The 13596-nt window shown below is 45.7% G+C and overlaps 1 protein-coding gene across 1 annotated transcript; it reads right to left on the minus strand.

The window, feature by feature from the left end:
* Positions 1–599: 599 nt before the first annotated feature.
* On the minus strand, positions 600–1718 carry neurod4 (neuronal differentiation 4). The gene has a single exon (XM_039010016.1). The coding sequence runs from the start codon at positions 1716–1718 to the stop codon at positions 600–602; it is 1119 nt and encodes a 372-aa protein (XP_038865944.1).
* Positions 1719–13596: the final 11878 nt, after the last annotated feature.

Below are 13596 nucleotides of genomic sequence, written 5' to 3' on the forward strand. Positions count from 1 at the left end.
TGTTCATATGGCTAAAAGGATGCTGGCTACAGTAAGGGCCTCAGTGCAGAAGTTGAAGTAACTGAGTATAGAGCAACTTTTTGTGACACATTTTCTCTCCATCCTCAAGCACACAAGAGAGGACTTTCTTTCAACCCAGGTACTCTTGTATTTTAGTAAAAAAATGGATGGGTGTCTGAGACAGTGTGCAGTGCTTATACCTGGATATCTGATTTGGTAAACAAATAGTACAGCTACATATAATAGGAACTGAGGGAAGACTTATTCCAGACAGAAACAAATTATGACAATACAAATAATGTCAACACAAATAATAAACAACAATGACAATAAATTAGTAATACAATGAAGGGTGCATCTTTATCTCTTCAGTAGTTCATTATGATCAGGTAGGTTGAGTTTAGTTGAGTCTCTCTCTCGGAGCATGCCATGCTCTCCCAGAGTAGGATACTAGACAGTGTAAAATGTCACATCATTGTCTCTCTACACAATCATTCATAGAGTCACGGGCCTATGTATGTGCAGAAAGGTTGGAGGACCAGAGGCAGGGCTGTGTATGGATCTCTCCCCTGCCTGGCCAACCAACTTCACTTTCCCCTTCACTCGCTGTAGATAGTGCCCATCTGTGAGGCGACCATGTGTGGTGCAGGGAAGGATTCAAAGGCCTGGATGTCTAGGGGCAGTTCGTAGCGCGAGGCCTGGAAGAGGTGGCCCTGAGGCCCTGGCAGCCCCGCCATGGAGGAGGGGGGGTAGTGGGGTAGGGACGAGAGGTATCGGGAAGGGTGGGAGGGGTAGTTCCTCTCAGCCTCGTGGGGGGAAGGTTCCTGCTTCAGGGCAAAGTTGCCACTGATGCTGAGGGGGGGCGTGAGGGGCCCGTCGTAAGGGGGGGTGCCATTGCTACTACACTCATTAGGGGAAGGGTGCTGTTCGTAGGGCCCTCCCTCGAAGCTCTTCATATGGAGGAGGTGGGAGGCCTCCAGGGACCCGTAGGGGGGGCTAGGCAGGCCCGGAGAGGGGTAGTGACCACTCAGGGGGCGATGGCCACCAGGCTGCCCTGCTACACCACTACCAACTCCTGGAGCTCCTCCAAAGGGCTTGTCATCCAGCTTGTTGATCATTTTGGGGGCAGAAGCCCCCAGCTGGAGACACCCAGCCACCAGGTTGCTAGTGGGCTGGGACAGGCCTTTACACAGCATCTCTGTGAAGCCGTGGCTCTCTGGGGACTGACCGCTCTCCAGCACCTCAGACAGGGCCCAGATGTAGTTGCGGGCCAGTCGCAGGGTCTCGATCTTGGACAGTTTCTGGGTCTTGGAGGCGCAGGGCATGACCTTACGTAACACATCTAACGCGTCGTTCAACCCGTGCATGCGGGACCGCTCGCGGGCGTTGGCCTTGGTGCGTCTCGCCTTGAACCTCTCCTGTCTGCCTCTGGCCATCTTCTTCTTCTTCGGCCCCCTCCGTTTGGGTGCCTCGTTCTCTCCGTCCATTCCAGTCTCCTCATCATCATCATTATAATTGTCTTCCTCCTCCTGATCCTCCATGTCTTCGCTGCACAGCTCGATGCTCCCACGGCCTCCTGGGCCCAGGCCGTAGCGGCCCCCCATCTCTGGACCTCTCTCTCCATCTTGGGAGCTCAGGTCCTCATCTAGCCAGGCCAGAGAACTGACCAGCTCAGACACATCTCCTTCTCCAGGCTTACCAAATCGTTTGGTCATCATTGTGATCTGAGGAAAACAAAACCCATTTGGTCAAGCTCATGAATCAGCTGTTTTATTTTTCATCATTGTTTGTCATCCTTGTTTGGAATTGGAATTGGTTGACCTATCTCTTTAACTTAATTCCCAACTGGTTGCCTATACATACACGAGAGAGTATAATTTCAGCACTGTCATGTGGACAGCACACACTAGCAGAGACAGTTCCTTTTCCATTCCAGCAGAATGGATGAACATTTTTGCAGATACAGAACATCTCTCCTCTCTCAACTCATTCAAAGGGAAAAGCAAAATCATTCCTGTCCTTTGTAGGATGATCTAATGTGAGACACTTTGGGGATAAACTCTGTGGTTCCCTGCTGTTTATGCCGTGGTGGTTTTGGAGACGCTGTCAATCTGGGACATGCGGGATTTAACCTGGATATAAAACCCTCAGATTAAATTCATGGTAGTCTACAGAGCCAAGTCAACAAACACGGTAACAACCGGACCAAATATCTCCTGCATCAACAGTTACATTTGATTTGCTGATTGGAATGAGTACCGCTTTAAATCCAATCTTGCGTGGAATTGTTTTCGAAAATGTCCAAAGGATAAAAAACGTTCAATGGGGACTCGGGTGAACTTTCCTAAACACACCAACAACCAAATAAATCTCTGCCTAAGGACACACACTATTGTTCTACAACTAAGTCGTCCTAGTTAGTGATCGTGAAGTCGTGCGTACAAGTAGTACAGTTTACTATAGGCCTAACAATCATGAATAACAACAATGTATTACGCACGGACTCAACTCTGTCTAGACTGAATGATTAACAAACAATCATAACTGTATTTGACACTGACAATAGTATTGAATATGGTACGATACAAACCATAACATTTATATCGATAACAGTCTATATCAGGTTAATAAATAAAGATAGTGGTATCTCACTTTCTTGTTGCTATGATACGATAATGCATTATAGTTGTTTGGTGGCATTGGCATAAAGCCTATTATGAAGAATGCCATCTTCATCAATTACCTTTCCTGTTATAGAAAATAGTAAAAACATCGAATATTAAGGCAGTTTACAGTTGTTTGTTTCTGTTGACACGCATTGCATAAATATGCATAGGCCTATGGGTTGATCCTGTGTGACGAATACTACATGATCTGGAATAGAATCACATGAAATGCAATTATTTGATTGACATAAAATCAAAACGCACCTGTTTATGTTCACAACTTGCTCTTCCAAACTTGTCAGACGTCCGGCTAACTTCCAAAGTCCCAGTACCAAGCAAAATGACTTTATAGCCAATCCTCAACAGATGCCGTTTCTCTCTGTAGCAGTCCTTCGCAAGTTCCTTTTCGTTCCCTCAGTTATACAATCAGTGCGCGAGGGGACTTTCATCTCCGACTGGCATGAATATGTCTGAGTTTAGCCTTTAGGAGGTGGACTGGCCCCTCCCACGAGCGCCCCACCCATAACATTCAGCTTATCCAAAGGCGTGTGGCGGACTCGTGGCCAAAGTGTTCTGTCCAGACAACCACACATGCGTCACCAATCTGTTTGTGTTTGTGCGTGTGCGTGTGCGTGTGCGTGAGCGTGTGCGAGAGAGAGAGAGAGAGAGAGAGAGAGAGAGAGAGATTTTGCGCAAATGTCCATAATTCCATCATTATTTCATACAATATTATGTGTCCAAAATTGTCCATAACTACCTATGTCATTTTAAATAGGCAACTATGAGATGTATTTAGCAATTCCATTTCTTGTAAAAAGCGGATTCTGTGCTCGATTAAGCTCCAAATGTGAGAGGCCTATATGCTACGGTTGTTCCGTAACCCAATTTGTATACAACATGTATATGTTTCCTTAACAATTTGTGATGTTCATCATGCACAATACTTAGAATATACATTTTCGTTAATGCTTGGATGATCATGGATTGAAATCATACACATGATTAACAAAGCGCACGTTTTGATATTTTAATTACGCACATTCTGAAGAAGCGACGCTCCTTCATCGCGTTATGTGTAAGTGATTTTGACAGCTTGGTGTGGTAAGACCAGGTGTATGCGTTGTTCACCCGTCCATTAATTTGCTTCTTCCGCTTATTAGCCATATACCCTACTCCCCAGTCTCTGTACCCAAGATCAGTTGAATGAGTCAAGCAGCAAATACGTTTTATCTGATTTAAACGGTTGGTGCGCCGGAATTCTCTGAGAATATACAGTATCTATTTTAAAAGTATATTTGGGTTGGAATTGCATCATCATCATATTAAAATAAAAGTTGTAAATCGAAAACAAAGTAGATTTGATATACAACTCAAGACTAAATCATATCTGACTCAAAATAATGTATTCGTTTGCGAAATACAAATAATTTCCAAGTTTAATTGGGGATAGTTTGAGATGGAGTTAAATGGTGTTTCGCAGTTCATTGTTTCAACTGGTAGTTTAAAGGGTATTTTAGGTTTAATATAACTTAAAAGTTATTAAAAGCACTTTTAAACACTTAAAACTGTTTGCACACAATATTCCATTATTACTACCCCTCCCTAGCCTGGCTGACGCTACCATGACACAGCGCAGGGAAAGCTGGGACACTGGTCTGGAAAGGAGGCTGTTTGATAATGAAATATTCGCTCTGAAATTGGGTGACAGGTTTGATTGGATGTCTCAAATGTTCGTTTTTTTTCATCTGGGGTTTAGACCTCACATTGGATTTGAAAATCCAACCGTTGTAAAGGAAGGGGGGTTGGCACTGGGGGCCTGTGTGTGGCTGTGTATGTGGGTATTTGAGTGAGAAAGACACAGAGGAGAGCCAACCAAATTTGCAGCTAAAGCCCAGTCCCCTTCCTTATCGAGGCATTGTGCCAAGAGGAAGAAGAGGGTTAGGCCTTAGACAGACTAACATTTCCCATCATTTAGTCCCGCTCCTTACCTTTTTCCAATTTCACAACAAATGCCAAGGCATAACAAACACAACATATGTGATGTCCCAGTGCATGGTGCAGGGTGAGCCACCACACAGTCGGGGCTCTATTGTGGTCAGATGCTATTGACAGCCGTGGCTTGCGGCGCACGTGCCCCCGCATTGATCCCATTGTATACATGAGACACATCTGTGCTTGCAACTGTGCTCTTGGGCTTTCTTACACTCTCTCTCTCATCGGAAAACCCACATCGGCCTACAGCTCAGTTACATTTCCTTTTGGTCTTTAGCTCATAGATATAAATATAACATATTGCATCATCATTGAGTAGAATTTGCATTTTGAAATCTTATGACACTAAGTTGCTGGGCTAGGCTGTAGGACTCTCTAGATCACTGTAGGGCCATAAGGTCAGATATAAGAAACGAAAGAGGGGGTGCATCTGTTGCTTGTGGGTTCACACATCACTCGCCCACCTCACTTGATATCACGACGCCCATACCCACGTGGCCTTTTCATTCCTAATCAGCGCATTGTACACGTCGGCGTGCGGATGGAGCGGGCATGGTTTGGTTTCTACGTGCGTGCTTCGTGCATATGAGTGTGCGTGCATGGCGTTGTCCAATGTGGAAACCAGAAGTAGTCGTGTGTGTGTCAACAGTTTGTGCAGCCAGACCCAGTGTCTTCTATGTGCGGCCCCCTGCTCCCACTTAGCTTCACAGTCCCCCAGGTAACTCCTATCCCCCACAATCTCTACCTCCCCTGAGTCCATGCCAGTCCTCATCACACCTGCAGCCTGCTATGGGAATAGTAGCTCTGGGAATAGTAGCTCTGGGAATAGTAGCCCTGGGAATAGTAGCTCTGGGAATGCTGAATAGTAGTGCTGCCTAGCTTCCCACAGTCGTCCCAAATGTCCCTAATGACAGACTAAGGGGGAACTTGGGAATTGTGTCCCTCCTGTCTGCTTCAATTCTGACTAGAATATCCAGTTTGACAAATATCACTAGAATATGTTTTTAGTTAGGGGATTCCGACAATATTAACAAATGTCCCACTCACGTGGGCAAGGAAACAAGCTTTGATGGATTGGGGTTTGTATTAGGTTTTTAAATGCTGCTTTTGTTGTTATGGTTGTTGTTATCCCCCCCTTTTCACACAAAAAATCCTGCCACAAGTGAGTTGTCTGTCGCTCCTGCCCCATGGGATGGATTTAGAGGGGAACGGGGGGATTCTACGCTACTCTGACAGATGGGTCTCTCTCTCTCTCCATCGCTCGCTAAAACACAGACACACACTGGCACACCGAGACAGCACGAATACAATAGGAATTAAAGCCGTGCACACATGCTCCCTCGGCCGGGCTGAAAGCTGAGCCCCTTGTAGTAATCAGAAAAGGATGGAGGGAGCGCGGATGTGTGCGAAGGGAGGGGCGTGTTTGGAAGGGGGATGGGGGGGAGGGGGGAGGGGGGAGTGTTGTGTGCTTCTTTTTTTAGCTCGAATGAAACATTTGCCTTATTTGCCTGTTTCAAATCTTTTTGATTCAAGATACATTTTCCTTGCCATGGAGCTCTCCATTTTCGTCATAAAGCATGTTTGAAGTTGAACTGTTTCCACTGTCAACCTTTCAGTTGTGACAAGTTTTATCCCTCTCCCTGTTTACCCCTCTTCCATCTGTATGTCTGTGTTTTCTTGTCTGTTTATCTGTCTCTGTATAGTAAATGTGTGTGTCCTATAAAATGGAGTCCACTCAGCATGCTCTGTTAGCTGTTGACTGAGGCTGAATATACATACGTACAGACTATCCTGGGGGAGAGACTAAGCCCCACTAGTGCCTAACACAGGGGACATGCATGCACACACACACACTGTATGACTGTGGACTGTTGACGTCTACATGCTCTCTCTATTATTGCAATCCCAGTGTCCCCTCAGGGAAGTCGAAGAAGACGAATAAAGAGTTCGGAAGCAGAATGAAAAGGGAGATCATGCCCTCCGTTCCCAGACAGGGAGGATGGGAATAAGACTGAGTCTGTCTCCATGTGTAAATCAAACCAATATTATATATGGAGACCCACCAGCCTAATTGGAGGCATACAATTGGCCATTACTACGCTATGCCACCTACTGCCAATGGGCCTGCAGCCACTCTAAACATGCGGCAGCCCCTCGACACATGCGGCAGCCCCTCGACACATGCGGCAGCCCCTCGACACATGCGGCAGCCCCTCGACACATGCGGCAGCCCCTCGACACATGCGGCAGCCCCTCGAAACATGCGGCAGCCCCTCGAAACATGCGGCAGCCCCTCGAAACATGCGGCAGCCCCTCGAAACATGCGGCAGCCCCTCGAAACATGCGGCAGCCCCTCGAAACATGCGGCAGCCCCTCTAAACAGCACCTCGGCAGTAGAGAATTTGTGTGATGGATGCAGAATCAAATGGACATGCATGTACTGTAAATAGACATTTCTCAAACCAAAAAGTCTTAAATTTAGGTAAGCGTGAGTTTAGGAGTCAAACTTTAAGTCAACAGGTTGCAAGGAGCTATTGGACAAGTGCAGTCAAAACATTTTTCCATAAGTGTTTCGCTATTAACAAAATCGGCTTGATGAGATTTTTAGCGGGTGGGGCACAGACTGAGCCTTTTGCAATTCCTCGAAGGCAGCGAATGGATTTAAATCGCACTAAAGTGGGCAGTATAAAGAATGGGGATTCTGCCTTGAGGCTTCTAAATCTAACAGTGAAGATAGAGAGCTAGTAAACAAAGGAGGCAGTAGTTTCATATTCAGTTCTGTAAAGACACTACAACCTCCATCCCATCTACCCTCTGAGCATTAAACACTGTTTTTTGGAGTCCTGGGAGATGGATGTTGGTGGGAGGGAGGGGGGGGGGGGGGGGGGGGGGGTTCCATCTGCCATGCTAGGGGTGCTGGGGGAGACAGGCATATCCCAAGGGGGTTTTGGGAGCGAGGGAGCAGGAGGGAGAGAGAGAGGGACCTGAATAGATTACACCAATCCACTAATCAAGGGCGGTAATCTGTGTGTCTCTCACACTAAACAGTGTTGGGGAACAGACAGAGCAATAGCATCAGTAGGAATAGGGAGATTCAGGTATCATCTATGAAATGATTCTAACAACAGATCAAATGCATTGACAGATTTCTTCTTCTGACACATGTTTTTTGAATGAGAGTAACAAATAGGTGTGATTGGCAAGGAGCCATAGAGTGTGTCTGTGATCAGGTGTTTGTGTCCCACAAGTGGCCCCGCTGATTCCCTGTGTGACTATTATGCAAATACAGTAGCATCCAGGCATGCCAGCAGCCTGAATTAGTCCAATGGATAAAAGTGCTTTTAATCAAATTAGATTACCATATTGATTTTATCATTTTGATATATTGTGATTTATTGTGATTTATTGTGTAAAAACATAGGTGAAATTGATTGATACTTGATATGCAAACAAAAACATTGTCCATTTAATGCAAAAGAGAAACAATAAGGTAATTTGCGGCAAAGCAAATTGAGATGGTGAATGTTTTACTTTCTGTGGATTTCCACAAAAAAATGTTTATCAGTCCCAGGAATTAGGCATAACCTCTTCACAAAATGATTAAAATAGATTGAGTTTGTCCCATGCCAATCACACTCATGTAGAGTAACCATCTTCAGCACTTTTGTTCTTTCTGAAAGGGCCTTGTCACACTACCAACGGCAACCAAATTCGGCTGTAAAGTGTCTTAACTAATGTCAAAACTAAAAGGGATGTTAGTGTGTTAAAAGACAAGCAGCGCAAAATAAAATAATCAAGTTGCCTCTAGAGTCATGGTCTCTCATCATGCTGGTTTTGATGTGGGGCAGCCTGACTAAGTCTGGATGGAAGCTTTCTGAGTGGGTAAAGCTGTACAGGCCTAGGGATGAGATGCTTAATGATGGAACTGAACTGATCCTCCAGGGCAAAAGGCTCTTCAGCATCATGGATTAAACACCTCCTCTACCTCCTGCAGTCTAAGTATTGGCAGGGCCTGTGCTGCCTCTAGCCCTCTAAGCTCCCGGTCCCCTCATTTTATTGTTTCGTTCGCCCCAGTCAATATTAAGCTTGGCTAATGTGATCCAGAGGCAGCTGCATGGAGGAGTCCTGGCTTGCATCCCAAATGTCACCATATTCCCTGTGTAGTGCACTACCCCTATGGGTCTTGGTCAAAAGTAGTGTGTAGCTTGCACTACATAGGGCATAGGGGTGCCATTTGGAATGCAAACCCTGATGATTACCATGACACAGCCGTAAGAAGAGGAGGGGTATAATATCATTAAAAATAAATCAGGTGCTGGGAGATTCAGCATGGCAGGGCAGAAAGGGAGGGGAGGGGGTGGGGGGTTGTAAGACATTCGTTTGGGAGAATTGGTATAATTTCATTAGGGGACCCCAAAGGAACCATTGAAACATTTCCTCTTAGTTAGAATAATTCAATTTATTCTCACACCACAGGCCTCAGAAATGGAAAATAAAATAGAGTTTGTTTTTACAAAGTACCCCACCCCTTTACTGTTGCAATCTTGGATAACATTTTCCTGGGAAGCCCAATTCCCCATTCAACCACTGGCGAAATCCCATCACATCTCAAACTGTGTTTCTAATACATTAAATTATACACAGACTACCCCTTGCTAATCAGGAAACTCTTGGGTATGTTGTGGTGGACTGTCATTACAATTGCTTCACGGGAACCTGGTAAAAGTATGTTTGTAGTGTAGCTAGCCAAATGGCTCTGAATTTGCTGTCAGCATGCATTCAAAGCTATAACCATGTTTGGAACTAGTGCCCTCAAATTGTATTCCTGATGTCGACAGCAGATGGAAGTTGTATTTATAACGTTGCTAACTTAGCTAATTAACATACATTTTGAGAAAACAAGTTACAGTATATTAAGTAGCTAGTTTTGGTTGTCAATGAGACTGAGATGAGAGCAACCAATCAGCTGAGCTAGCCAGCATTGTAACAAAAGTTTAATTTCGGACTCGGGAAAATATGGTAATCATCAGGCTCTGCATTTCAGAAATCACAGTAGCAAGTACTCCTGGTACACTTTTCAATTATTTAGACATTTAAACATTTATTTTTTTAAAGAATACTCTTCAGTTTTTGCCGTAGCTTTCATTCGATTTTAACCGGAGCTTGTCTAAGGAATTGGTATAATGCTGCATTCAAAACAACTGCGAACTCGGAACTGGGAAATCTCCGACTCCTCAGTGCGATCGAAACAACTGGGAACTCTGAAAAAATATGAGGTCAAATCATGACGACAGTGATCTTCAGATCGGAAAGTCGGAGCTCTAGAAAGAGGCCCGAGTTCCTAAATTGGAATCTCAAGTTGGATGACCTGTCAAATCGATTTTCCCCAGTCGGAGCTATTTTTTTCCTCGAGTCCCAGTCGTTTTAAACGCATGTTGGAAGTCGGAGATTTCCGAGTTGCCAGTTCCCAGTTGTTCTGAACGTGGCAATAGACTCGAAGACAGTTGCTATTCATTGGAACGCTGGTTGCCCCACATTCTGGGGCGGGGCTTAGCGAAGGGTCAATTGAATGATCTACAAGACTGAATATTCATTTTAGGGAGTTCGGTTAAAATAAGGATATTGCTGTAATAGGCTATAGGGCTGGACAAGCTTTAAATTGAGCAAAGTTATTGGTTTATAAAATGGCCCAGAAGGAATGTTTTGGGATTCTGATTGCTATTGCTCAGTCCATGGTTAATTATTGTTATGGGGGGTATTCGGAAAACGTGACGATTTGCCCCAGTGCCAACTAATCCCTTTAAACGATTTGAGACGAGTGACTGTGCTGTCTGCTCGCCAGACTCGACTTTATCCGTCCTGTCATCTTAACATCAACCCTCACTCAGCTGGGACCATGTAGGGGCAACACATCTATGAACAGAATACAGACATTGTTTTGAAATCTTTATATATGAAGTAAAATACATTTTGAATGTAGAATCAAAACGTTGTGTTCGGAATGAAAGCCATACAGTTTAGGTGGTCGTTTTTCTTTACTCCCCACATTTAAATATTCGATATGCTAAAAGCCCAGAAGTGCCGTTGGTCGCGCAGTGAGGGTCGTATGTCGCTATTGTTCTGGGACTCGAGACATAAACGGTGATTTCAAGGGCCATTGAGCGCGCGATGGATTGTGCCTAAAATCCATTGAGGGGTGGAGGGCATCGATTATTCGGAGAGCGGTGCTACCAGAAGTGGGCTAGTAGTCTACATCTCTGGATGAATCGGTCCTTCTTCTCTGTGGTGGTGAAAGTAGTAATTCAGCAGATAATTAATTAGAAATGCTAAAACAAAGAGAACAGCAGTTTTGACTTAAGGGTATTATCCAATGTATTAGGCTTGACTTTTGCAAGAGCTCACCAGAGCTGAGAACCGGCATCTCAAATTGTGTACTGTTTGAGCTCCTGTTCCTATTTATGATAGAATATTATCTCTAAGGTATTGTAGAGCTCCTGCACCCACATGTAATGAGTATCGGCAACTATTTCAGTCCAAGTCAAGCACTGTAAACGCTAACTGCAAGAAGCAGAAGATAATTCATATTAGGCAAAAACCCCACTGCACACCACGTCTTTTCAACCTCGAGAATTGGGTTATATTTGGTAGATACATTTATCAATGAGATTCAAACCTATTTTCACCTATTCAAAAAGACAGCCAAAAGTGTGTTGAATTCCTAATGTGTTCACTACTATTTCAACCATCAATAAGCACAACCAAATTCCAATTGAAAATCAATGTCTGATTTTTTGTTTAGTTATCACCTAAATGTGTTATCATGGCACATTCAACCATTTGAAAGCACACTAAAGTTCAAATGGGAATACAATCTCAAATATTTTCTTTATTTATACAACAACTTAATGTGTTATCACTGTGCTTGATCTAATAGCACAACCAAATGACCTGGATTGCAGTTAGTTGAGATTACATTAAAGTACATTGTGCAAGTGATCAATGCCGTTTGAGATTATGTGCAGATTATTCTAGCAATTGGGAAAATGTCCACAGACAGTCCACAGCCATGGGACCCTGAACATGCACGCTTTCTATAATTACATAAGAATACATTTAACAGTAACCCCAAAATGTGGCCATGGATATGTTACTCATTTTAAGGTTGAATAAATACTGTTACATTAGTTTGTAAATTAGTCTTAACGTTAGGCTATTTACTGTCTTACTAAAGTAATATTGAATTGTGTTTCTTGACAAGGCAACCAAATATCAACATTTAAAGGAGATGTATCTACGGCTTGTATAGTTCCATCTGAGCCACTGGCTCAATCCTATTCTTTAACTTTTATTTTCGGTTTAGATGGAGATGTGAATCCAACAGATAATTTGTTAACTTGTCGATAAGTTAATAGGCTATTTATTGTATTTTAAAAATTATATTGAATTGTGTTTGGTTGTCAACGCATAAAAGTTAAAGAATAGGATTGAGCCAGTGGCTCAGATGGAACTATACAAGCCGTAGATACATCTCCTTCAAAAACGAACAATACCACACACAGACATGGGGGGAACAGAGGATAATATACACGTAGAGTAACGAGGGGATGTAAACCAGGTGTGCGGGAAGACAAAACAAATGGAAAATGAAAAGGTGGAGCGGCGATGGCTAGAAGACCGGTGACGTCGACCGCCGAACGCCGCCCGAACAAGGACAGGGACTGACTTCGGCGGGAGTCGTGACAGTACCTCCCCCTTGACGCACGGCTCCAGCAGTGCGCCGACACCGGCCTCAGGGACGACCCGGAGGGCGAGGTGCAGGGCGATCCGGACGGCGACGGTGGAACTCCCGCAGCAGTGAAGGGTCCAACACGTCCTCCACCGGAACCCAGCATCTCCCTTCCGGACCGTACCCCTCCCACTCCACGAGATACTGAAGGCCCCTCGCCCGACGCCTCGAATCCAGTATGGAGCGAACGGAATACGCCAGGGCCCCTCGATATCCAGAGGGGGCGGAGGAACCTCCCGCACCTCAGACTCCTGGAGCGGGCCAGCCACCACCGGCCTGAGGAGAGACACATGGAACGAGGGGTTAATATGGCAATCGGGGGGAAGCTGTAACCTGTAACTAACCTCGTTCAGTCTCCTCAGGACTTTAAATGGCCCCACAAACTGCGGCCCCAGCTTCCGGCAGGGCAGGCTTCGGGTCGAGAGCCAGACCCGGTACCCCGGTGTGAACACCGGGGCCTCACTGAGGTGACGGTCTGCGCTGGCTTTCTGGCGCAGCACGGCCCGCTGGAGGTGAACATGAGCGGCGTCCCATGTCTCCTCCGCGTGCCTGAACCAGTCGTCCACCGCAGGAGCCTCGATCTGACTCTGATGCCAAGGCGCTAGAACCGGCTGGTACCCCAGTACGAACTGGAAGGGGGAGAGGTTAGTGGAGGAGTGGCGGAGCGAGTTCTGAGCCATCTCGGCTCAGGGCACAAACGCCGCCCACTCCCCTGGCCGGTCCTGGCAATAAGACCGCAGAAACCTACCCACATCCGGGTTCACTCTCTCCACCTGCCCATTACTCTCAGGGTGAAAACCCGAGGCAAGGCTGATCGAGACCCCCACACGCTCTATGAACGACCTCCAGACCCTCGATGTGAACTGGGGACCCCGATCAGACACTATATCCTCAGGCACCCCGTAGTGCCGGAAGACGTGCATAAACAAGACCTCCGGAGTCTGTAGGGCCGTAGGGAGACCGGGCAGAGGGAAGCGACGGCAGGACTTAGAGAAACGATCCACAACAACCAGGATCGTGGTGTTCCCCTGTGAGGGAAGAAGATCTGTGAGGAATCGACCGACAGGTGCGACCATGGCCGTTGTGGAACGGGTAAGGGGTGTAACTTACCTCTGGGCAGGGGCCTAGGAGCCTTACACTGGGCGCACACCG

Source organism: Salvelinus namaycush, chromosome 16 (genome assembly GCF_016432855.1).
Source record: "Salvelinus namaycush isolate Seneca chromosome 16, SaNama_1.0, whole genome shotgun sequence".
NCBI classification, from domain to species: domain Eukaryota; kingdom Metazoa; phylum Chordata; class Actinopteri; order Salmoniformes; family Salmonidae; genus Salvelinus; species Salvelinus namaycush.

Excerpts from the sequence above, each read along its gene's own strand:
- neurod4 (XM_039010016.1), bottom strand. The coding sequence starts at position 1,718 with ATGATGACCAAACGATTTGGTAAGCCTGGAGAAGGAGATGTGTCTGAG.